A 24,485-nucleotide genomic window follows, 5' to 3' on the forward strand; every position below is an offset into this window, starting at 1 on the left:
TTGTTGCCCAGGCTGGTCTCAAACTCATGGCCTCAAGCGATCCTCCCACATCAGCTTCCCAAAGGGCTGGGATTATAGGTGTGAGCCACTGTGTCCAGCCAATTCTCTTCCTTCTGGCTCTGCTTATTTCTTTTTCCCTTTCTTCTTCAGTCATAGCTCCTCAAAAACAGCACTAAAACACTATACACTGACCTTCAACCTTTTCCAATCACTTTTCTGGGAGTATCAGGCTTGTTGGCACGTGGTTGCCTTCCTAGTTTTGAAGGGGATGATTTCTACCAGATATTTTGCTCTGCATCACTTTGGTTTCCAGCTTTTAAGCCCAAGAAGCCTAGTTTCTCACTGCCTGTTGTTCTCTGTCCATTAGGTTGGAGCTACATACCATGTTTGCTTGGTTTTATAATCCACGTCTTCTCTTTTTACATCTAAGATGAGGATGTAAATTATAAATCTGTGGTATGTTATAGTTTAATTGGTAGTATTAAGGAAATTAGTGGTACACAAAATGATGGTGCATCTTGCAATTCAAGGCTTTTTAGGTTAAAAAAATGATAGAACTGTACAACTATGTAAAGATAGGAAGCATTTCACTTCTGTACTAATTTCTGTACCAGTAAGGGAATGCTAACTTCTGTAACAATTACAACTTCTAAATTTCTTTTCTTTTCTTTTTTTTTTTTGAGACGGAGTTTCGCTCGTTACCCAGGCTGGAGTGCAATGGCGCCATCTCAACTCACTGCAACCTCCGCCTCCTGGGTTCAGGCAATTCTCCTGCCTCAGCCTCCTGAGTAGCTGGGATTACAGGCACGCGCCACCATGCCCAGCTAATTTTTTATATTTTTAGTAGAGACGGGGTTTCACCATGTTGACCAGGATGGTCTCGATCTCTTGACCTCGTGATCCACCCGCCTCGGCCTCCCAAAGTGCTGGGATTACAGGCGTGAGCCACCGCGCCCGGCCAACTTCTAAATTTCAATGGCATTACACAATAGAAATTTATATATTGTCCTTCTAATAGTTCAAAGCAGATGTTCCTGGCCGGTGGGCCCGATAGTGATTCAGGGACCCAGTTTCTTCCATATGGTAGTTCCACTGTTCCCTGGATTCTTAATATTCTTTGCACCTAACTTTTCAGAATAGTAGTAAGAATAGAGAAAGTATACCTACTTCTCAAAAGTCTGTCTATCACTTCCACTCATATTCCACTGGTAAGAACTAATTTCATGGTTACCTCCAGATGCGAAAGAATGGGGAAAATCTAGTCATTGGCCAGACAGCTACTTCTTAGTGATAATTCTTTTTTTTTTTGAGACGGACTTTCGCTCTTGTTACCCAGGCTGGAGTGCAATGGCGCAATCTCGGCTCACTGCAACCTCCGCCTCCTGGGTTCAGGCAATTCTCCTGCCTCAGCCTCCTGAGTAGCTGGGATTATAGGCACGCGCCACCATGCCCAGCTAATTTTTTGTATTTTTAGTAGAGATGGGGTTTCACAATGTTGACCAGGATGGTCTCGATCTCTTGACCTCGTGATCCACCCGCCTCGGCCTCCCAAAGTGCTGGGATTACAGGCGTAAGCCACCGCGCCCGGCCCTTAGTGATAATTCTTACGTGTGGAAGGAGGAGCATGAATTTTAGTGGATAGTTAATGACTCTGATCTGATACATATGATTTTTTTCAATTTTTTTTAACTTTAGTCAGAATCCAAAAGAAAGTTTTCACAGTGCAATTGGTAGATAAAGACCTTGTTTCTTAATCTATAGGATTTCTTTCTCTTTCTCTCTTTCCTCATCTCTGACTCTGTCTTTGCCTCCCTTCACCATTCTCTATTAGTTCTTATAATTAGAGGCATGAACAGTTTTTTCTTAATTTTTTATATTTTTGTTAAGAGTTCACATAGATGGTGTCATTTGCCATTCAGAGACAGAGAATGTCTTACCGTCTCTATTTTTATGATGTTAGTATCCATTGATGTTCAATGTCTAGATCCATTAATTCATTAGATGTTTCAAAATGAGGAAAATATAAATTCCTCATCACTTTTATTTTTTGAGCTAGGCGACATCTATAAAGACAAACTTCTCATATAATATTTGCTTAATCAGGGTTACACTTTGTATTGACAATGGGGGATACATGTTTGATTTTTTTTCATTGTAAAACATGTTCTTTTTAAAAACTTTTATTGTTTGAATCTTTATTTTTTGATGTATCTTCTCTCTTAGTTTGCTAACGCTGCCATAGCAAAATACTATAGACTGGTGGCTTAAACATTTCTCTCTATTCTGGGGGCTGTGAAGTACAAGATCAAGATTCTGACTGATTGAGTTTCTGGTGAGGGCTCTCTTCCTGGCTTATACATGCCTACCCTCTTGCTGTGTCCTGTATCCTCACATGACAGACAGAGAGACAGAGACAGAGAGAGAGAGAGAGATTATGAGCTCTTGGATATTTCTTCTTCTTCTTCTTCCTCCTCCTCCTCCTCCTCCTCTTCTTCTTCTTCTTTCTTCTTCTTCTTCCTCTTCCTCTTTTTCTCTTCCTCTTCTTCTTCCTCATCCTCCTCCCCTTCTACCCCTTCTTATTTTCTTCTCCTTCTTCTTGATGGAGTTTCACTCTTGTTGCCCAGGCTGGAGTGCAGTGGCGCGATCCTCACCACAACCTCCACCTCCTGGGTTCAAGCAATTCTTCTGCCTCAGCTTCCTGAGTAGCTGGGATTACAGGCATGCACCACTATGCCCAGCTAATTTTTGTATTTTTGGTTGAGGCGGGGTTTCTCCATGTTGGTCAGGCTGGTCTCAAACTCCTGACCTCAGGTGATTCACCCACCTCGGCCTCCCAAATTGCTGGGATTACAGGCGTGAGCCATTGCACTCGGCCTCTGATGTTTTTTCTTAAGAAGACACCAATCCTATCAGATAAGGGCCCTATCCTTATGGCCTCCTGTAATCCTGATTATCTCCCAAGGCCCCCTTCTCTGATTACCATCACAGTGGGGTTTAGGGCTTTAAAATATGAATTTTAGGGGGGACATAAATATTCAGTATATAGCATTATCTTTGGATGCTATTTCTAGATTCCATATATATATATTTTAATGATAGTAATAGCATTCCTACTCTTTTCCTACCAGTTTTCCCTCTTAGTACTTCTCAAATTGGTTAGCTATTTTAATATATTATCAATGTTCAAAGTATTTACATTTTGATTCTCTGAATAAATTAAGTATATCTGTTAGTCTGAAAATTGAACAACAACAAAAACCATAACATAACTATATACATAGTATTCATTATGGAGTCAAGTTTTGTGATTAAATCCACACAGGAAAAGCATCCTATATCATTAAAACTTGATTACAGTAGACTTTTCAAAGCATTAAAGAGGATGAAAGTCATTGGTCATGTGTCAGAGCATTCAGTGTTGATCATAATGTTATAAGAGCTGACTTTAATCAGTTTTCACTATGTCCAGGTACTCTTTAAGCAGTGTATGTGCTAATACATTTTATCTTGACAACCCTAGGATAATAATATTATTCTAGATTTGCAGACAGGGAACAGAAACAGAGATGGTAAACAATTTGCCTCAGGCCACACAACTAGTTAGTTGTACAATTAGGAATTCAACCCAGGCATCCAGGTTTCAGAGCTCATGTCTTTATTGACTTTAATGCCTCTTTCATTTTCATTCTTTTGTGGCTAAAATGTCTTTTGTCAGATTTTAGATTTTCTTTCTATCTTTGGAGCACTGAAATTTTATCAGGATGTATCTAGCTGTGGCTTTCTCTTTTTTCATCAAACTTGTTTTGTTTTTAGAGAACCTTTTTAATCTAGGGACTCATATTTTTCTTTAGCCCTGAGCCAGTCTTCTTAAATTACATCTTCTCATTTTATGTTTTTGATTATTTTTATCACCCATTCTGGTATCCCAGTTATTTACTCTGGGATTTCTTTTTAATGGATTCTATAAGCTTTGATCAATCTTTCAGGTGTATTAATGTTTCTCTTATTTTTATCTCATTGTGTTTCTGGACTCTGTCTTTTAACTTGGGATTCTGTGTTATTGTTCAGCAAGCTAATGTATTTTATATCTGCAGTCTTGGTTTTTTTTATTGCATTTTAGGTTTTGGGGTACATGTGAAGAACGTGTAAGATTGTTGCATAGGTACCTACATGGCAGTGTGGTTTGCTGCCTTCCTCCCCATCACCTATATCTGGCATTTCTCCCTATGTTATCCCTCCCCAACTCCCAACCCCCCTGCCGTCCCTCCCCTATTTCCTCCCGATGGACCCCAGTGTGTGATGCTCCCCTCCCTGTGTCCATGTGTTCTCATTGTTCAACACCCGCCTATGAGTGAGAACATGCAGTGTTTGATTTTCTGTTCTTCCGTCAATTTGCTGAGAATGATGGTTTCCAGGTTCATCTGTGTCCCTACAAAGGACATGAACTCATCGTTTTTGATGGCTGCATAGTATTCCATGGTGTATATGTGCCACATTTTCCCTGTCCAGTCTGTCATCGGTGGGCATTTGGGTGGGTTCCAGGTCTTTGCTATTGTAAACAGTACTGCAATGAACATACGTGTGCATGTGTCCTTATAATAGAATAATTTATAATCCTTTGGATATATACCCAGTAATGGGATTGCTGGGTCAAATAGAATTTCTATTTCTAGGTCCTTGAGGAATCGCCACACTGTCTTCCACAATGGTTGAACTAATTTACACTCCCACCAACAGTGTAAAAGTGTTCCTATTTCTCCACATTCTCTCCAGCATCTGTTGTCTCTGCATTTTTTAATGATTGCCATTCTAACTGGCGTGAGATGGATCTCAATGTAGTTTTGATTTGAATTTTCAAGAGTGCTTTCTTGTTCCTGTATTTTTTTCTTTTCAACAGCAGCATGCAAGCTCTTATTTCGTAGATTCAATATCTTTGATTCTCTATGAAAATTCTAGTTGGAATTTTTAAAAGTTCTCTTCTGCTTTTTTTAGAATATTTTGATTTTTTTAGTTTGTTTATTTCTTTGTCTTTATTTTTGGTGTTTATTTTCTGTCTGATCAGTATTTTATATCTGATGATCCTTACTTTTATATGGATATTATAAATTTTAAAAATGACAGTGCTTACTAAAAAAGCTGATTGAGGTTTTCCTAACCTGTCTCTCTTTTAAATGGGAGAGAGTCTTTGAATGACCACTCCAATCACTCCTTCTGGGCTCATCTAAAATGTCACTTTCTTGGAGATATTGTCTGTAGCAATCCTGTCCAATTCATTAAAACTCTTTTGTTTTTTAAATAATACTTAACTTTTACATATTTAAAATTTTATTGATTTTTTTTTTCTACTAGATGATAAGTTCCTAGAGTGCAGCAAAGCCTACTTTTGTCCTTTTCGGTGTACTCCCGTGCCCACGTGCCGTGCTGTCACGCCGCAGGTGTTTGTTCATTCAGTAGTTGTTGAATAAATGCATTCTGCTTTCTGTCCCTTCAGTTTCATAGAGACTGTACTTACTTTGGCTATAAATACTTTTCTACTTACCAATCCTGTGGCAGTATTGAGTTCTAACTGTATTTTGCTGCTGTTCTTTATGGTTGGTATGAAGTAAAGACGTGAGTTCTCCCAGAATTGGCTCCCAAAACAGGGATTTGAGTGCAAATGGTTCATTTTGGTGTTACAGAATATCCAGGAGACCGGAGAGACCAATGGATGAAACAAGAGGATTTTATTAAGGTGACCACCAGCTCAGCAGATTAGCATCCCAAGACTGAGTCCCGGAGAAAGAAAATGGGGTACTTTTATACATCCAGGATGACGTAGCAGCTAACAGGTTTACAGAAGTCAGAACAAAGAACAGTTAATTAATTTGCAACATGTCTTGTGATGTATATTACATTTGAAAAATAGCATTTTGAGAAACTCATTGTAGATTTTTTGGGTGTTATCTTGCCCTGTGACCTTGCAGCTGGTTAGCAAGGAAAACAGGAGACTTGAGGTGCCTGGGAACTTTGCTGAGAATGTGGGAAGAATAGATACGGTAGGTTTTACAGGGAGGGAGTTAATTTTAAGCAGCGCTGGGGGTTAGGTTTTATATTAAACAGTATACAACACAGCGAAATGTATTTTTTATATAGCAACTACAAATTATAAGGTTTTATTTTTACTATTACTGCTATTATTTAATTCCCTTCTTCATTGGGAGTGATCAGGAGTGGCCAGAAACTTATTTTGGGAGTGACCCAGAGTTACTAATCGGCAGCCTTCAGTGATTTCTTCTACCTGTGATATATACTCATTTCGTCAGTTATCTTTAGTAATCAAGTGACTTCATATTTCTATTTCTAGCCCAGAAACCTGGCCACCTTTCAGCATGCTTTGTCCAAGCCCCATCATCCATCCTCTTGTCCTTGCTAGGATCTGAGGCGTCATCCATGACACCCTCACCTCTCCCTTCCCATGTGGAATCTATTGTCAAACTATGTCACATTTATCTTCACAATGTCCCCCCGATAAATCCATGTCTCTCCAGGTCTGAATAGCACCACATTAGCTCAAACCACCATCGTCTTTCTGCAGGACTATTTCAGTAGCTTTCTCTATGCACTTCTCCATCCAATCTCTTCTCTGTACTAAAGATAGAATAATGTTTACCAAATTCAAGTGTGATCAAATTACAACCAGTTTAAAACCCATCAATGGCTGAATTGTGCTCTGAAGGTGAAGACAAAGCACCTTAAAATTCCTTAAAAGACTGCATAGCTTCCTTTTTCTCTATCCTTAGCTGACATTTTTCTGTATCCTTATCTGACCTTATTTATCCTTTTCTCTAACCTTATCTGAAACAGCCTTACCCTCTGCTGCAGCCACACTAATGTCTTTTCTAAATCTGGTACTTTCCATACTGTCCCCTGTCACAGGACCTTTGCACATGCTGTTCCCTTTGCCAAGAATACTTTGTGTTGCTTTTTTGAGGGGCAAATTAACTATAAGGGAGTATTCATTCCTTCAGATCTCAGCTCATGCATTAATTCTTTAGGGAAGCCACACCCATATCTGTGCCTTTTGTCACATTTGTGATTTGAAATTCTTTGTATGATTATTTGATCAATCTTTGCTTTTTTACTAGACTACTTGCTCTGTGGCAATTGTAACCATATTTTTTGGGTTCATTTTCTTTGTTTTAGGAATAAGTACAGTTCTAATTTTTTTTCTTTTATTACAGGGGTGCCATTCACATCAAATATAGGCATTTTAGAGGTGCCAAAATAAAATATATGAGCCAATTTAATAAATTCCAGTTCTACTCTTCCTTCCTGTAGTCCAAGAAGCAGCAACAATGGGTAATTCTCAATCTTTGATATTAGCAGTCTATAAAACAACAATCTTGTGAGAGATTCAGATTCAGTAATATTACAAAGTAATTGGATATCCATATTTCCTTTTCTTAATAATTACTAAATTATATAGCCATGTAAACATATTGATGGTTCAAAATCTCTTTTTTTTTAGGGTTAGAGGATCATGCAGTATTTTTCAGGAAAATGACAAAGTTTATTTTGTATGAAATGCCAAAAGCTGGGTAAGTATTGTGAATTAAAAAAGAAAGAGCTATACTATTATATGCTCTGTGTATCCACATATCTCTTAACCCGTATACACATTCATGATCACTCAACTATTTATCTTGGAGCAGCTTGGAGATGATGGGAGTGCACTCTTCTTCCTAGAGTTGTCATAGCTCTCACTGAACAGATTATTTCCTAAAGCAATCAGATTTATGGAACTGGGGGTTATATATGCCCTCATCCAGAATAACAGTCTTTAGAATCATATTGTCAAGTTCAAATCCTGGCTCTGCCATTTAGCATTGGATAAATTCCTTTGCCTCTCTGGGCCTAATTTTCTTTTAATAAAATAGTAATTGTGCTATCTCCTTCTTATAAAGGACAGTTGCTTAAATGAGGTATTTGAAAAGACATCGTAGACTGACATGAGGCATGCAACAAATAGTAGCTTATGCAATAATAATAATAACAGCAATGAAGTCTCTGTGGAAATCATCTGTGATTTTTATTCTATTTTATTTTAGGTATTCCAGCATATTAAATGATTTCGTGGAATCTAATTTTTTTGTGATTGATGGAGACTCCTTGCTTGTCACATGCCTATGTGTAAAATCATTCAAGTGGGGACAGAATCTCCACTTCTTCTATCTGGTTGAATGCTATCTTGTGAATCTTATGAGTAACGGAGGACAATTTTCTATAGTTTTCTTCAAGGTAATATATCATGATTGATGTCTTTTTAATCCTTTGAAAACTATAACTGAAATCTCTTAAGCTAAAGAGTATTTTACTTAAAATGAAGCATGTCATCATGGAAAATATAAAAAGGCAGATTAACAAAAGAAAATATTACCCATGATTTCACTACTCAGAGATAGCCATTCTTTATTTTTTACTTATTAAGTTTTTTTTTTTCTCAACTGTATGTTCGCACATTCGCAATGTAGACCAGGCACAAGGTCTGGGCTGAGGTGTATGTAGGTAGGTTTATTCTAGCTCCCTTTCTATATAGTCAGTGTAAGAATTCAGCATGTGGTAAGCACCAGGAAGCCCATTCTTTGGTTTTCAATATTTTATTATAAAAATTTCAAATATAGATAAGTTGAAAGGTTGTGTACCAAATATCTGTATCTCCACCATCTAAATCATACAATTACATTTTATTATATCTGTAAACTTATCCATGCCTTTGAATAACTCCTTTTATTTTGGGGGTACATTTCAAAGTAGTTGTAGACATTACATTTTACTCTTAAACATTTTGGCATACATGCCATTAACCAGAGTTTGGCACTTATCTGCAAGTTTTTTTTTTGGCGGTAAAATTTGCATGAAGTGAAATGCACAGATCTTAAATGTATTACAAACAGTTTTGCACCAACCTAATGCCATTTAATGAGCTTTCAAGTGTGCATAGTATTTACCAGTACATTGAGTTTTGACAAAGGCATGCGTGTATAACCCAAACTCTTGTTCCACAGGACGTCTTCTCATATCCCTACCAAGTTCATCCTCATTCCATCCCTCAGAAGCAACCACTGTTTAAATCCTTTCTATTGCATTTAGATTTGCCTATTCTAGAACTTTATTTATTTATTTATTTTGAGATGGAGTTTTGCTTTTGTTGCCCAGGCTGGAGTGCAGTGGCACAATCTTTGCTCACCACAACCTCTGCATCCTGGGTTCAAGTGATTCTCCTGTCTTAGCCTCCTGAGTAGCTGGGATTAAGGGTGAATGCCACCACAGCTGGCTAATTTTTGTATTTTTAGTAGAGATGATGTTTCATCATATTGGTCAGGCTGGTCTCGAACTCCTGACCTCAGGTGATCTGCCTGCCTCGGCCTCTCAAAGTTCTGGAACTTTTAATAAGTAGAATTTTACAGTATGAACTCTTTGTATAAACCTTCTTTCATTCAACATAATGTTTTTGAGAGGCATCCATTTTGTTGTGTGTATCAGTATTTTGTTCCTCATCAATTTTGAGTAAGGTTTTTATTGTAGAAATGTACTATGGTTTGTTTATCCATTTTCCTGTTGAGTGAACACTTGGGCTCTTTCAATATCTTGCCTAGATGAATAAAGGTACTATGTGCAATTACACACAAGTCTGTGTGGATTAAGTTTTCATTTTCCTTGTGCATTTATCTGTGATTGGAATATATATTTTATAAAACTGCCAAAACTTTTCCTAAGGTCGTTGTGCCTTTTTATACTCACTCCAGCAATGAATAAGAGTTTCTGGCGCCCTATGTAGTTGCAAACATTTGTATTTGGTCAGTCCAGCCATTCTGGTGGATGTGTAGTGTGATGTTCCTGTGTTTCAACTGGTATTTATCAAATGGCTAATGATGTTGCCTACTTTTTCAAGTGTATTGTTCATCTATTTACTGTCACTTGTGAAGCATCTGCTCATATCTTTTGACTGGTTTAAATGGAATTCTTTATCTTTTTAATATTGAGTTGTAGTAGTTCTTGATGTATTCTGTGTACAACATGTGGTCATATATATTATTTCAAATATATTTTCTCAGTCCGTGGCTTGCCACTTCATTTTCTTAATGCTAGCTTTGGATGAGCAGATATTTTAGTTTTGATGAAGTCTAATTTATTAATCTTTAATGGTTATTGTGCCTATATCCTGATAAGAATCATTGTCTGTCTCTTAGTCATAAAGATAGTCTCCTATATTTATTAATAATTCTGGAAGCATGTAGTTTCAGCTTTTACATCAGTTTATGATATGTCTTGAATTAATTTTTGTGTCTGTGTGGTGTGAATTAGGAATCGAGGTTCATTTGTTCCAGCATCCATTGTTGAGAACGTTTTTCTTCTACCAGTAGAATGCTTTGGTTTCTTAATCAAAAATCAAATGATTATATATGTGTGGGTCTATTTCTGGCCTTTCTACTATGTTCCATCAAAGGATTTAACAAATTACTAGTACCACAATGTCCTGATTTGTGTAATTTTATAGTAAATCTTGAAATCCATTTGTTCTTCTTTAACTTTCACTATTCTAGGTTCTCTGCATTTTCACACAAATTTTAGAATGAGTTTACCAATTTCTATTTAAAAAGAACAATGGGATTATAATTGATAGTCATTAAATTTGTAGAACAATATAGTCGTTCAGTTAGTGAACACAAAATATAGCTTTTTTTTTTTAAAGATCTCCAGTTTCTCTTATCAGTTTTGTAGTCTTCATTGTGATGTTGCACGTCTTTTGCTAAATATATTTCAAGATATTTCATGTTTTGATCTTATCATAAATTGAACTTTTAAAAATAATTTTTGTATTTTTTGCTGTTTGTATGTAGAAGTAGAATTGGTTTTTGTTAACTGGTATCCTGCAATCTTATCAAAGCAACTTATTAATTTTAGTTGCTGATTTGTGTATTTCTTAGATTTTTCAAAATATTTAGTGAATAAATACATGCTTATTTCTTATTTTTCAATTTTTAAAAATTTATTTTTCTTGCCTTATTACAGTGACTGGCACCTCTAGTAAATGTTGAAGTAGAGTGGGTGGGCATCTTTACCTGGTCTTTGATCTTAAAGGGAAAGTGTCCATTATTTCCCTGCTGGGTATCATATTAGCTGTAGTTATATATACCCATTATCAAATTGAGGAAATTTCTTCTTATTTTAAGTTTTCTGAGATTTTCTATAATTAACAGGTGTTACATTTAAAAAAATGCTTTTCCTACATGTATTGAAATTCTGATACAATGTTCCTCTTTTATTTTCTTAATTTGGTAGACTACATTAAGAGATTGTTAAATATTAATTCAATTCAATCTTTTATTCCTGGGAAAGCCTCAGTTCGTCATGATAGATATACTTTCTTTAATATTTTGCAGAGTTTGATTTCCCAATATTTTAAGTTTTTTTGGTATATAGTCGTGAAAAATATTAATCTGTAATTTTATTTATTTATTTATTTGAGATAGAGTCTCACTCTGTCACCCAGGCTGGAGTGCAATGGCTTGGTGTTGGCTCACTGCAACCTCTGCCTCCTAGGTGTAAGCAATTCTACTGTTTCAGCCTCCTGTGTAGCTGGGATTATGGGCTTGCATTACCATGCCTGGCTGATGATTTTGTATTTTTAGTAGGGACGGTGTTTCCCTGTGTTGGCTAGGCTGGTCTGAACTCTTGACCTAAGGAATCTGCCAGCCTCAGCCTCCCAGAGTGCTGGGATTACAGGTGTGAGCCACACCGTACCCAGCCAGTTTTATTATTTTTGTAGTGTCTTTGTCTGGTTTTGATATTAGGATCATGCTGACTTAGTGAATGTGTTGAAAAGCCCATTTTCCTCTTCTGTTTTCTGAAAATGTTTTTGTAAGATTGGTACTATTTCCTCAGACAAATCTGATAAAATCTGATAAAATTTTCCTGTGAAAGCATTTGGGTCTGGAGTTTTCCTTGGAAGAAAACTTTTGATAACAAAGTCAATTTCTTTAATAAATATAGGGCCATTTAGACTTTTTGTTTTATCTTGTGTTAGTTTTGTTAATTGTTTATGTCAAGGAATTTGCCCATCTTATCTAAGTTATCTAATATTTTGGCATAAAGTTGCATATAACATTCTCTTATTTTCCTCTTATTGCCTAAAGATTTGTAGTGATGTTAGTGTTAGTTAGGTCCCTCTTTTATTTTTATTTTTTGAACAGAAACTAAATTTTCTTTTTTTAAAATTCAAGACAGGGACTCACTCTAACTCCTAAACTGGAATACAGTAACGTGATTTTGGCACACTGCAACCTCTGTGTCCTGCACTCAAGTGATCCTCCACCTCAGCCTCCTGAGTAGCTGGGACTGTAGGCGTGAACGTGGTTGGCTTATTTTTGTATTTTTTGTAAAGATGGGGTCTTGCTGTGTTGCACAGGCTAGTCTCCAACTCCTGAACTCAAGCAATCCACCTACCTGGGCCTCCCAAAGTTCTGGGATTACAGGCATGAGCCACTGTGCCTAGCTACTAAAGATTAATTTTTTTCATTTTTTTCCCAAATTATGCAGTTTTACACTGAATGACACAGAAGGAAACTAAAATTACCAACAGTTTATATGTAGGCTTGGTTCCTGTCTTAAGGAAAAGAAGAACAGAACAAAACCAACATGTATTCTAACGAAACGTGTTAGAACATGTTTTGTTAGAACAAAAACAAAAACCCTCTAAAAACTTTCACATTACAGTCTCATTTTGTCAACTGGCAGCTGTCTGTGTCCCTTAAATCTTTGATTATCTGCTGCTTTCTGTGTAACAGGCTACAAAGCACACAGACTGTAACTATAGCTTACCAAAAAGGGATACATGGACCATATATACCCATCACCCAGATACTCTAAACCAGTTTTGAAACATAAACTGCAGAAATCCTGACTAATACAGCAAAAAAAGACTTTTTTTTTTGGCCAGCTTCTAGTGACAACCGATGATGCAATGACAGGAGGGTACTTGTCAGAAACATGACACTAACTCTTCAAAGCAACTGCTGTACTTGAAATTCACATCTGGTGAAATGGGAATAGATTTTTATTTTTCTATTTCCAAATGATAAGTATCATTACATAATTTTACATATTAAAATGTCATTTGTCATTGTTGTATCTCGGATTCTATAACCTGATATACTGCTAAGGGAAAATAAGGACTTAAATTTTTAAAGCATGTATGAAAGCCATATCTGCTGTATGTGACACAGCCTCACAGATTCCCTACTGTGATAATTTCCATTTTATTCTGCCCTCATTTATCCTTTATATTGCTAAGTTGTGTCTTCTTTCTTCTTGATTAATCTAGTTAGTGATTTATCAATTTTGTTGATGTTTTCAAACACCTAGCTTTTTCATTTTGTTAATTTTCTGTATTGTTTTGATTTCACTGATTTCTACTCTTGTCTTTATTTGTTTCTCTTGGATTTTTCTTACTCTTTTTTCCACAAGCTTCTTAAATTGAAATTTTAAGCCAAGCTCTTTCTTCTTTTCTATTTATGAACTGTAAAAATTTTCTTGTAAGCCATGTTTTAGCTACATATCACAAATTTGCATTTCTTTTTTACCATTTAATTAGAAATAATTTCTGACATCTCTTGTGATTCTTTTTTCTTTGACCAGTGGAATATTTAGGAGTTTGTTGTTTTAAAAGCTGGAGGTATTACACTGATAGATTTCAAAGTATCCAACAAAGCTCTAGTAACCCAAACAGCATGGTACTGGCATAAAAATGGACATTTGTACCAATGGAACAGAATGGAGAACCCAGAAATAAATTCACGTATTTACAGCCAAATGATTTTTGACCAAAACATCAAGAATGTTCAACGGAAAGGACAATGTCTTCAGTAAATGGTACTCAGAATATTGGATATTCACATGCAGAAAAATGAAACCAAACCCTCATTTTCACTACATAAAAAATCAATTCAAAATGAATTAAGGACTTAAATGTAGGACCCAAAACTATGAAACTATTAGAAGAAGACATAGGGGAAATGCTTCAGGACATTGGTTAGTGCAAAGATCTTATGAAGACCTCAGAAGCACAGGTAGTAAAAGCAAAAATAGACAAATGAGACTATATCAAACTAAAAAGTTTCTGCATAGCAAAGGAAATAACAGAGTAAAGAGACACCTTCAGAATGAGAAAAATGTTTGCCACTATTTATTCTACAAGGAATTAATATCCAGGATAAGCAGAGAACTCAAACATCTCAACAGCAAAAGTAAAAAAAAGATAATCCAATTAAAATGTGGGCAAGTGACCTGAACAGACATCTCTCAATAGAAGACATACAAATGGCCAACATGTATATGAAAGCATAGTAAACATTAATCATCAGAGAAATGCAAATGCAAACCATAATAAGATAGCATCTCACCCCATTAGAATAGCTATTGTCAGAAAGACAAAAAAAAAATGCTAGTAAAGATGTAGAGAAAGGGCAACTCATTTGCTGCTGGTACGACTGTGAATTAACTCAGTAATATGGAAAACAGTATGGAGGTTCCTCAAAAAATGAAAACCAGAATTACTATTTGAACCGTCAATCCCACTACTAGGTATATATTCAAAAGATAGGAAATCATTATGTTAAAGAGATCACTGCCTTCTTGTGTTTATTATAACACTATACATATAGCCAATATATGGAAACAAACCAAGTGTTCATCAACAGATGAATAGATAAAGAAAATGTGGTGTACACATACACAATATAATACCATTTGGCTATAAAAAGATAAAATTCTGTAATTTGTGGCAACATGGATTACCTTGGAGGACATTATTACACTATAGGGTGGCTATAATTAATAGTAATTTATTGCACTTTTTTCAAATAGCTAGAAGAGCAGATTTGACATGTTTTTCAACGCACACACACACACAAATAATTGTCTGATGTGACCAATACACTAATTACTCTGACTTGATTATTACACATTATATACATGTATATCAAAATATCACCCTGTACTCCATAAATATGGGCAATTAGTCCAGGTGAGCTGGCTCACACATGTAATAAGAACACTTTGAGAGGCTGAGCAAGGAGGATCACTTGACGCCAAGCGTTTAAGACCAGCCTGAATAACAGAGTGAGATCCTGTTTCTACAATTATAATGTCACTTATGGATAATTTTAAAAATTAAAAAAGTGTTGTTTTAATGTATAAATGCTTGTTTTTTCTATTTGTGTTATTATTGATTTCTAATTTAATTCCATTGTGGTTCTAATTTAATTCCAATTTCAGTTATTTAAACATCTATTAGGATTTGTTTTGATGCCCAATATATGGCCTATTTTGGTGAATGTACCATGTGTTCTTGGAAATAATATGTAGTCTACAGTTCTTGAATATAATCTTCTAGAAATGTCATTAAGTCAAAGTAGTTGATAGCTAAAATTTTTATCTGCAAAAATAGATACTTATTTTAAGGACACCTAGGAACATGAGGTAGGAGGCAAACTTCTCTCAACAGTCTTTTTTTTGTTCCCTGAATTTTTATCCTTAAATTCTAGGAAGCAGTTTAGGATCAAAACTGAGAAGAAATTGTATTTACATTCCAGTAGAATGTCAAATTCAGTAGAGGCACTATCTTTAATTGGATTCATCTATATAAATATCCTCAATAGTGTATTATACTGTTTTTTACAAATTACAGGTTGAATGGCTTCAAATTTTAACAAATCTCAACCCAAATACAAAAGTATATTATGAGCCCATTCCCTTATCCTACTCCTAGAAGCAATTGTTTTACTGCTAAGAATTCTAGTCTATATTTGTTCAATCTTGTTACATAGGATTTTTTTTTGCGGGTGGGGGTTAGTTTTGGCACCATTAAAAGTAAAAGCAGTGTTTTGATCAATACATATAGAAAAGTCAGGGTTCTTCTTAAATATTGACAATCTAATAGACTAGATTGTCAATATTTAAAAACCGATTTTTTTTATCTTTTATTTTAAGTTCAGAAGTATATGTGCAGGTTTGTTATATAGGTAAGCTTGTGTTATGGGGGTTTGTTGTACAGATTATTTCTTCACTTAGATATTAAGCCTAGTACCCATTAATTATTTTTCCTGATCCTCTCCCTCCTCCTACCCTCCACCCTCCACCCTTGTGCAGGCCCCAGTGTCTGTTGTTCCCCTCTCTGTGCCAATATGTTCTCATTATATAACTCCTACTTGTCAGTGAGAGCATGCGGTTTTTGGTTTTCTGTTTCTGAATTTGTTTGCTAAGGATAATAGCCTCCAGATCCATCCATGTATCTGCAAAGGACATGATCTCCTCCTTTTTAATGGATGCATAGTATTCCATGATGTATATATACTACATTTTCTTTATTCAGTCTATCATCGATGATTTAGTTTGATTTCATGTCTTTGCTATTGTGAATAGTGTTGCAGTGAACATGCATGTGTCTTTATGATGAAACAGTAATGGGATTGCTGAGTTGAATAGTAGATCTGTCAGGAATTGCCACAGTTTTCCACAATGGTTGAACTAATTTATACTCCCACCAATAGTGTTAAGCATTCCGTTTTCTCTGCAACCTCATCAGCATCTGTTATTTTTTGCTTTTTAATAATAGCCATTCTGACTGGCATGAGATGGTTTCTCATTGTGGTTTTGATTTGCATTTCTCTAATGATCAGGGATGTTGAGCTTTTTTAATATGCTTATTGGCAGCATGTATTTCTTCTTTTGAAAAGTGTCTGTTCATGTCCTTTGCCCACTTTTTAATGGGGTTGTTTTTTTCTTGTAAATTTGAAAAACTGAAATTTTGATTTGCTAAGAAAAGATTTACATTGTTTAAGAAGGAGACGCATCACCTGGAACATATAGTGATCCACATCAGCTTCTCAATTCAGATGAAATGTATCTATCCACTTGCTACTTTGATCCCTATTTAAACATAGAGAGTAAAAGAATTAGAAGTGAAGTAGTAACGTATGCCTGCTCAAATAAATGAGAGGAGTCTATATAATCCACATATTTACTTGTGGCATACAATCGTGAAATGAGTCAAGTTTAAGGCCCTTGAGAAAAACAATTAGATCACATAGGTTTGATTCTATATGGCTTTGTGCTGTAAGCAATAGAATTAACAAATCACTAAAAGAAGATTTCAAAATGACATACTTTTTCTTTCTCATCACAGGATGCTGAATGTGCATATTTTGATTTTCCTGAACTTCTTTCATTGAGAACTGCTTTAATTCTCCACCTTCAACACAACACTAACATTGATGTGCAAACGGAGTTTTCTGGATGCTTATCACAAGATTGGAAGTTATTCTTGGAACAGCATTACCCGTATTTTCTGATAGTTTCAGAGGAAGGCCTGAGTGATTTACAAACGTACCTTTTTAACTTCTTAATCATACATTCCTGGGGAATGAAAGTCAATGTTGTGCTTTCTTCAGGGCACGAATCGGATACTCTCAGACTTTATGCACATATTATGGAAAGCACAGAGAGAAACCAAACTTTTTTGAAGAAGGTAATTGACATTAATAACTCTCATTTTTTTGTCCTGATTTTTTGTTTTAATTCTCAAAATCTTTAACTCAATATTCTTTCTGTCTTCTTAGTGGAACCTATGATAGGCAGTCTCAGAAGAGGTAATAAATTTAATACTGGTAACAATGATGATGATAGACATTCATTAAGCACTATGCCAATTCGTTTTTCTAAATTTCTCTTAGTTCTCAGGGTACTCCTATAAGGTTTGTGGCCTTATTATCTCTATTTATTCACATCTAATTATGGTATTATCAATTCATCCATAAAAGAATACTTGGAGTATTGAAGTAATTTGCTCATGTTAAGTACCTAATTGTGGTATAATAAGAAGTATATTTGCACTCTATCCGTAGTTGCTGTCACAGAGCTCCTAAAACCCTTGGAATTTCTTGAGTAATAATAATGTCTTTTGTTATTTGTAAGGAGCTGCTTTTGATCACATCTGAATTTTTCCTAATGAGGTGACCTAGGGTGGGGGCCCTGGATAGCCTCAGCATTGGGCTGGTCACCAAAAGGACCAAACCATCAGAGGCTGGAAGTTTCAGTCCCAACCACCAACCTCTTGGAGGGGGAGTAAGAGGGGCTAGATATTAAGCTCTATAAAAACTCTTGAGCAGTGAGGTTTGTTGAACTCCCAGGTTGGGAAGGCCTGGGAGGGGCGGTACACCCAGAGAGTTACTGCAGCCATCTGCCCCTCTCCCCATACCTTGCCCTGTGCATCTGTTCCATCTGGCTGTTCCACAATTGTATCCTTCATGATAAACTGGTAATAGTAAGCAAACCAGTTTTCCTGAGTTCTGTGAACTATGTTAGCAAATTACCAAATGTGAGGAGGGAACCCCGGATTTGTAGCTGGTCCATCAGCATGTGAAGCCTAGCATTTGTGCTTCATGTCTGAAGTGGGAGGCAGTCTTGTTGGACTGAATCCTTACACTGTGGGGCCTGTGTTAACTCAGGGTGGTTAGTATCAGAATGGAATTCCATTGTATGGCACCCAGTGGTGTCTGAAGAGAATTAGAGAATTATTGGTGTGGAAAATCCAGACTTTTTTTTTGTTAGAGTGTTATAAGTAGAGAAGTGATTTTCCTTTATTAATAAAAGGTTGACAGTGGATTTCAACAAAGGAGTATGTCTTTAGCTTCTGTATATTTCGCCATAGGGTGTCCTGCTGCTCGGATCATGGAAAGCAAGAAATGCATTTAACTGGAAATCTGTGTGTTTAGAGGTTCATATGTTGAATGTAGGCAGTGATATGATAGCTAACATGGATGAAGGACCCTTGATGAGAAAGACATGAAAATTGACAAAGGAAGTAATGAGATAATTTCATTCCTTAACATAAACTCATGAAGTCTGTAGAATTTTCAAAGCATTTTAGAATTTCAATTTTATGATAGGTTCATTATTTTGGTATATCTGGCATTAGGTGTTAGAGACAGAATGCTTGTTCCCAGGTACTGCAAGAAAAAATTAGCTTTCAGACAAAATGTTTTCTCAGCTAGGCAATTTTACTTTCTGCAGAAAGGGTGCTCCTGTTAGCCATCTTGCCTTGAGAGTACAATGAACAAAGGAAAGGCAGACATATTTATTCCTTACGCTTTGGGTCCTTACTGCTGTGTCTGATCTCCATTGGTTGGGGCCAGATCTCACAATCTAAACTGAACCTGATTGGCTAACAACTTAAGACTTTTCTATATAGTATAGGCAATGGAGAAAAAGGGAAAGGAGGAAGTCCAAATAAGGAAGGGGCATAGACTGTGAGCTGGGACATGCTTGTGAGCATGTCCAGCACAGATATCTTGGTTAAAGTACAAGGACATAGAATGTACTTATTCCCTTGTGTCTAACAGCTATGTAGGATAGGGCTTAACAAGGAGTTATTAGCAAAAAGAAAGAAGGCTATGAAGAAAGTTAGTCTTTGTTTTTTTTTTGTCAATAGAAAGTCATTTAATATTTACATGTAGATATAGGAGATACAGGATTGCAAAAATAATTTTTATCTATAATATAACACTACAGTCATTAGAAAGTCATTTAATGTTTACATGTAGATATAGGAGATAATTATCTATAATATAACAATATAGTCAGTAGAAAGTCATTTAATGTTTATACACTCAAAAGTCATATAAGCTCCAACTATTAGGAAAAACAGAGAGAAAGAACAAAACATAGTCATTTTAAAGACCTAGTTTTAAGAAGGCTAGATGAAACGCTCTGATCCTATGATGAGGGAAGAAGATTCTGAAGACTGAGTTTTGTTCTGGCAAGTTTTGACTTTCTAACCACAAGTGCTCTAGAGGTAAGATTTTTCTCACACCTAAGTGTAAATGTATGTATCAGTTTGAGGACTTTAAGTCCTGTGCTTTTAGCACTTTTTTGGGAGAGGTATGTGCACCATAATGAACTCATATCTGGAGATACCATCTCTAATATCTGTATCAGAGTATTTATGGTATAAATGAAATTTATACTACATATATAACATTTACAAATTAAAAATATCCATGCCATAAGAATGTAATGAAGTTGCAGACAGAGTTCAAAGGTGTGCATTGCTCTAAAGCAATACTTACTATTTTTTTCTGGCACAAAATGGTGCCTATCATATTTCATTCTTCTTTCTTTTTCATTTGGAAATAGATTTATGATGAAGGGAGACATGGACCTTGCACAGATCATGGTTACTTCACAATGTGGCTTAACTAAAGCCTGAGCACCATCCAGAGAAAACCATATGTTTTGCAGCAAACATCCCTACTCATGCCTTTTCTCTAAGTTTGCTCAGATTTGGTTAAATTTTAGTTACATTTTTGTGAGATTTCACAATGTTATTAAAGGTGAACATTGGCACAAATTTTTGATTTAGAGTCTCTCTTTTACTCATTTTTAATTGAAAATGACCATGTGTTTTTCCAGGGCCTGAATAATAATGTCTTTTAAAAGTAAAGAACTGCGTTTTGTCATTCTCCCCAGAAAAGATAACAATGCATTGCCAGGCCTTCAATACAAAGGGTATTAGACTCAAGATCCTATAAGATTCTGTTTGTGCCAGGCACTAATCAGCAGTGTAAATATAAAATGAATACAAATGCCAATAACTTTCTAGAAACACTGATCAAAATTTGCATTAAATCAACAGATCTTTCTTTTAAGATGTATGCATTCTATCTTCCATTTGTTTTAGAAAGGATAATTAAAATCCAGAGCTATTATTCTTGGCAGGTTGCAAGAGATGCCTATCAAATTGTTTTCTTTTTTTAAAAAATATATATTTATATTTTATTGCACTTTAGATTCTGGGGTACATGTCAAGAACATGCAGGATTGTTGCATATGTACATACATGGCAATGTGGTTTGCTGCCTCCATCCCCATCACCTATATCTGGCATTTCTCCCTATGTTCTCTCTCCCCAACTACCCACCCCCCACTGTCCCTCCCCTCGTCCCCCCACAATAGACCTCAGTTTGCAATGCTTCCCTCCCTGTGTCCATGTGTTCTCCTTGTTCAGCACCTGCCTATGAGTGAGAACATGCAGTGTTTGATTTTCTGTTCTTGTGTCAGTTTGCTGAGAATGATGGTTTCCAGGTTCATCCATGTCCCTATAAAGGACACGAACTCATCGTTTTTGATGGCTGCATAGTATTCCATGGTGTATATGTGCCACATTTTCCCTGTCCAGTCTATCATTGATGGGCATTTTGGTTGGTTCCAGATCTTTGCTATTGTAAACAGTGCTGCAATGAACATACATGTGCATGTGTCTTTATAATAGAATGATTTATAATCCTTTGGATATATACCCAGTAATGGGATTGCTGGGTAAAATGGGATTTCTATTTCTACGTCCTTGAGGAATTGCCACACTGTCTTCCACAATGGTTGAACTAATTTACAATCCCACCAACAGTGTAAAAGTGTTCCTATTTCTCTACATCCTCTCCAGCATCTGTTGTCTCCAGATTTTTTAATCATTGTCATTCTAACTGGTGTGAGATGGTATCTCAATGTAGTTTTGATTTGCATTTCTCTAATGACCAGTGGTGATGAGCATTTTTTCATATGTTTGTTGGCCTATATATGTCTTCTTTTGAAAAGTGTCTGTTCATGTCCTTCACCCACTTTTGACTGGGTTTGTTTGTTTTTTCCTAGTAAATCTGTTTTAGTTCTTCGTAGATTCTGGATATAAGTCCTTTGTCAGATGTGTAGATTGCAAATTTTTTTTCCCCATTCTGTTGGTTACTGGTTCACGCTAATGATTGTTTGTTTTGCTGTGCAGAAGCTCTGGAGTTTAATTAGATTCCATTTATCTATTTTGGCTTTTGTTGCCATTGCTTTTGGTGTTTTAGTCATGAAATCCTTGCCTATGCCTATGTCCTGAATGGTTTTTGCCTAGGTTTTCTTCTAGGGTTTTGATGGTGTTAGGTCTTATGTTTAAGTCTTTAATCCATCTGGAGTTAATTTTAGTGTAAGGTGTCAGAAAGGGGTCCAGTTTCTGCTTTCTGCACATGGCTAGCCAGTTTTCCCAACACCATTTCCACATTACTTGTTTTTGTCATGTTTGTCAAAGATCAGATGGTTGTAGATGTATGGCATTGACTCCGAAGCCTCTGTTCTGCTCCATTGGTCTATATCTCTGTTTTGGTACCAGGGTCATAGGTAGCTTGATGGGGCTTGCATTGAATCTATAAATTACTTTGGGCAATTTACTTCCAATTATGTGGTCAATTTTAGAGTAGGTGTGATATGGTGCTAAGAAAAATGTATATTCTATGGATTTGGGGTGGAGAGTTCTGTAAATGTCTATTAGGTTTGCTTGGTCCAGGTAAGTTCAAATCCTGGATATCCTTATTATTTTCTGTCTTGTTGATCTGTCTAATATTGACAGTGGAGTGTTAAAGTCTCCCACTATTATTGTGTGGGAGTCTAAGTCTCTTTGTAGGTCATTAAGAACTTGCTTTATGTATCTGGGTGCTCCTGTATTGGGTGTGTATGTATTTAGGATGATGAGCTCTTCTTGTTGGATTGATCCTTTTACCATTACGTAATGCCCTTCTTCGTCTCTTTTGATCTTTGTTGGTTTAAAGTCTATTTCATCAGAGACTAGGATTGCAACTACTGCATTTGTTTGCTCTCCATTTGCTTGATAAATCTTCCTCCATCCCTTTATTTTGAGCCTATGTGTATCCTTGCATGTGAGATGGATTTTGACTTTTTATCCAATTTGCCAGTCTGTGTCTTTGATTGGGACATTTAGCCCATTTACATTTAAGGTTAATATTGTTATGTGTGAATTTGATACAGCCATTTTGATGCTAGCTGGTTGTTTTGCCTGTTAGTTGATGCAGTTTCTTCATTGTGTCACTGCTCTTTACCATTTGGTACGTTTTTGGAGTGGCTGGTACTGGTTGTTCCTTTCTATGTTTAGTGCTTCTTTCAGGAGCTCTTTTTGTAAAGCAGGCCTGGTGGTGATGAAATCTCTGAGTAATTGCTTGTTCATAAAGGACTGTATTTCTCCTTCACTTATGAAGCTAAGTTTGGCTGGATATGAAATTCTGGGTTGAAAGTTCTTTTCTTTAAGGATGTTAAATATTGGCCCCCACTCTCTTCTGGCTTGTAGGGTTTCTACCAAGAGATCCACTGTGAGTCTGATGGGCTTCCCTTTGTGGAACTCGACCTTTCTCTCTGGCTGCCCTTAGCAATTTTTCCTTCATTTCAACTCTGCTGAATCTGACGATTATGTGCCTTGGGGTTGCTCTTCTTGAGGAATATCTTTGTGGTGTTTTCTGTATTTCCTGGACTTGAATATTGGCCTGCCTTGCTAGGTTGGGAAAGTTCTCCTTGATAATATCCTGAAGAGTGTTTTCCACTTGGATTCATTCTCTGCATCGCATTCAGATACACCTATCAAATGTAGATTAGGTCTTTTCACATAATCCCATATTTCTTGGAGGCTTTGTTCATTTTTTTTTACTCTTTTTTCTCTAATCTTGCCTTCTCATTTTATTTCATTGATTCGATCTTCAATCTCTTATGTCCTTTCTTTTGCTTGGTCGATTAGGCTATTGAAACTTGTGTATACTTCGCGAAGTTCTCATGTTGTGTTTTTCAGCTCCATCAATTAATTTATATTCCTCTCTAAGCTATTTATTCTTGTTAGCATTTCATCAAACCTTTTTTCAAGGTTCTTAGTTTCTTTTCATTGGGTTAGAACATGGTCTTTTAGCTCAGAGACGTTTGTTATTACCCACTTTCTGAAGCCTGTTTCTGTCAGTTCATCAGACTCATTCTCCATCCAGCCTTGTTCCCTTGCTGGTGAGGAGTCGTGATCCCTTGTAGGAGGAGAGGTGTTCTGGTTTTGGGTATTTTCATCCTTTTTGTGCTGGTTTCTTCCCATCTTTGTGGATTTATCTACCGGTGGTCTTTGCAGTTGGTGATTTTCAGATGGGTTCTCTGATGGATGTCCTTTTTGTTGATAATGAAGTTATTTCTTCATGTTTCTTAGTTTTCATTCTAACAGTCAGGCCCCTCTGATGTAGGACTGCTGGAGGTCCACTCCAGACCCTGCTTGCCTGGGGATCACCTGCAGTGACTGCAGAACAGTAAGGGTTGATGCCACTTTCTTCTTCTGCTATCTTTGTCCCAGAAGGACACCAACCAAATGTCAGCTTGAGCTCTGTTTTATGAGGTGTCTCTAAATATACAGGAGTTGGGGAGCCACTTGAGGAGACAGTCTGTCCCTTATAGGAACTCAAGTGCTGAGCTGTGAGCTCCATTGTTCTGTTTAGAGTTGCTGGGCAGGTACATTTAAGTCTGCTGCAGCAAAACTCATAACTGCCTTTTTTTCCCAGGTGCTCTGTCCTGGGAAGGTGGGGCTTTATTTATAAGTTCCT

At 36.4% G+C, this 24,485-nt stretch overlaps 1 protein-coding gene and 1 non-coding gene across 11 annotated transcripts in view; one reads left to right on the forward strand and one right to left on the reverse strand.

The window, feature by feature from the left end:
* Positions 1 to 4,934: 4,934 nt before the first annotated feature.
* The window catches only part of DDX60L (DExD/H-box 60 like), a 124,757-nt gene continuing 105,206 nt past the window's right edge, over positions 4,935 to 24,485 (forward strand). For 4 of the 10 annotated variants that reach the window (XM_064371006.1, XM_064371008.1, XM_064371009.1 and 1 more), the window contains exons 1-4: positions 4,971 to 7,338; positions 7,508 to 7,577; positions 8,088 to 8,277; positions 17,225 to 17,566. In XM_064371006.1, the coding sequence (XP_064227076.1) occupies positions 7,335 to 7,338; positions 7,508 to 7,577; positions 8,088 to 8,277; positions 17,225 to 17,566 (606 nt within the window). In that variant the 5' untranslated portion in view covers positions 4,971 to 7,334. Of the gene's footprint in view, positions 7,339 to 7,507; positions 7,578 to 8,087; positions 8,278 to 17,224; positions 17,567 to 19,755; positions 19,892 to 24,485 lie in introns of those variants that run through there. The other 6 variants (XM_064371015.1, XM_064371014.1, XM_064371016.1 and 3 more) reach the window with 5 other exon arrangements.
* LOC135272597 (small nucleolar RNA SNORA51) lies at positions 8,486 to 8,615 on the reverse strand. The gene has a single exon (XR_010340617.1). It is a non-coding gene; the product is annotated as a small nucleolar RNA SNORA51 (small nucleolar RNA).

The sequence above is a fragment of the Aotus nancymaae genome, unplaced genomic scaffold (genome assembly GCF_030222135.1).
Source record: "Aotus nancymaae isolate 86718 unplaced genomic scaffold, 86718_ANA_hifiasm-v0.15.2.pri h1tg000115l, whole genome shotgun sequence".
NCBI classification, from domain to species: domain Eukaryota; kingdom Metazoa; phylum Chordata; class Mammalia; order Primates; family Aotidae; genus Aotus; species Aotus nancymaae.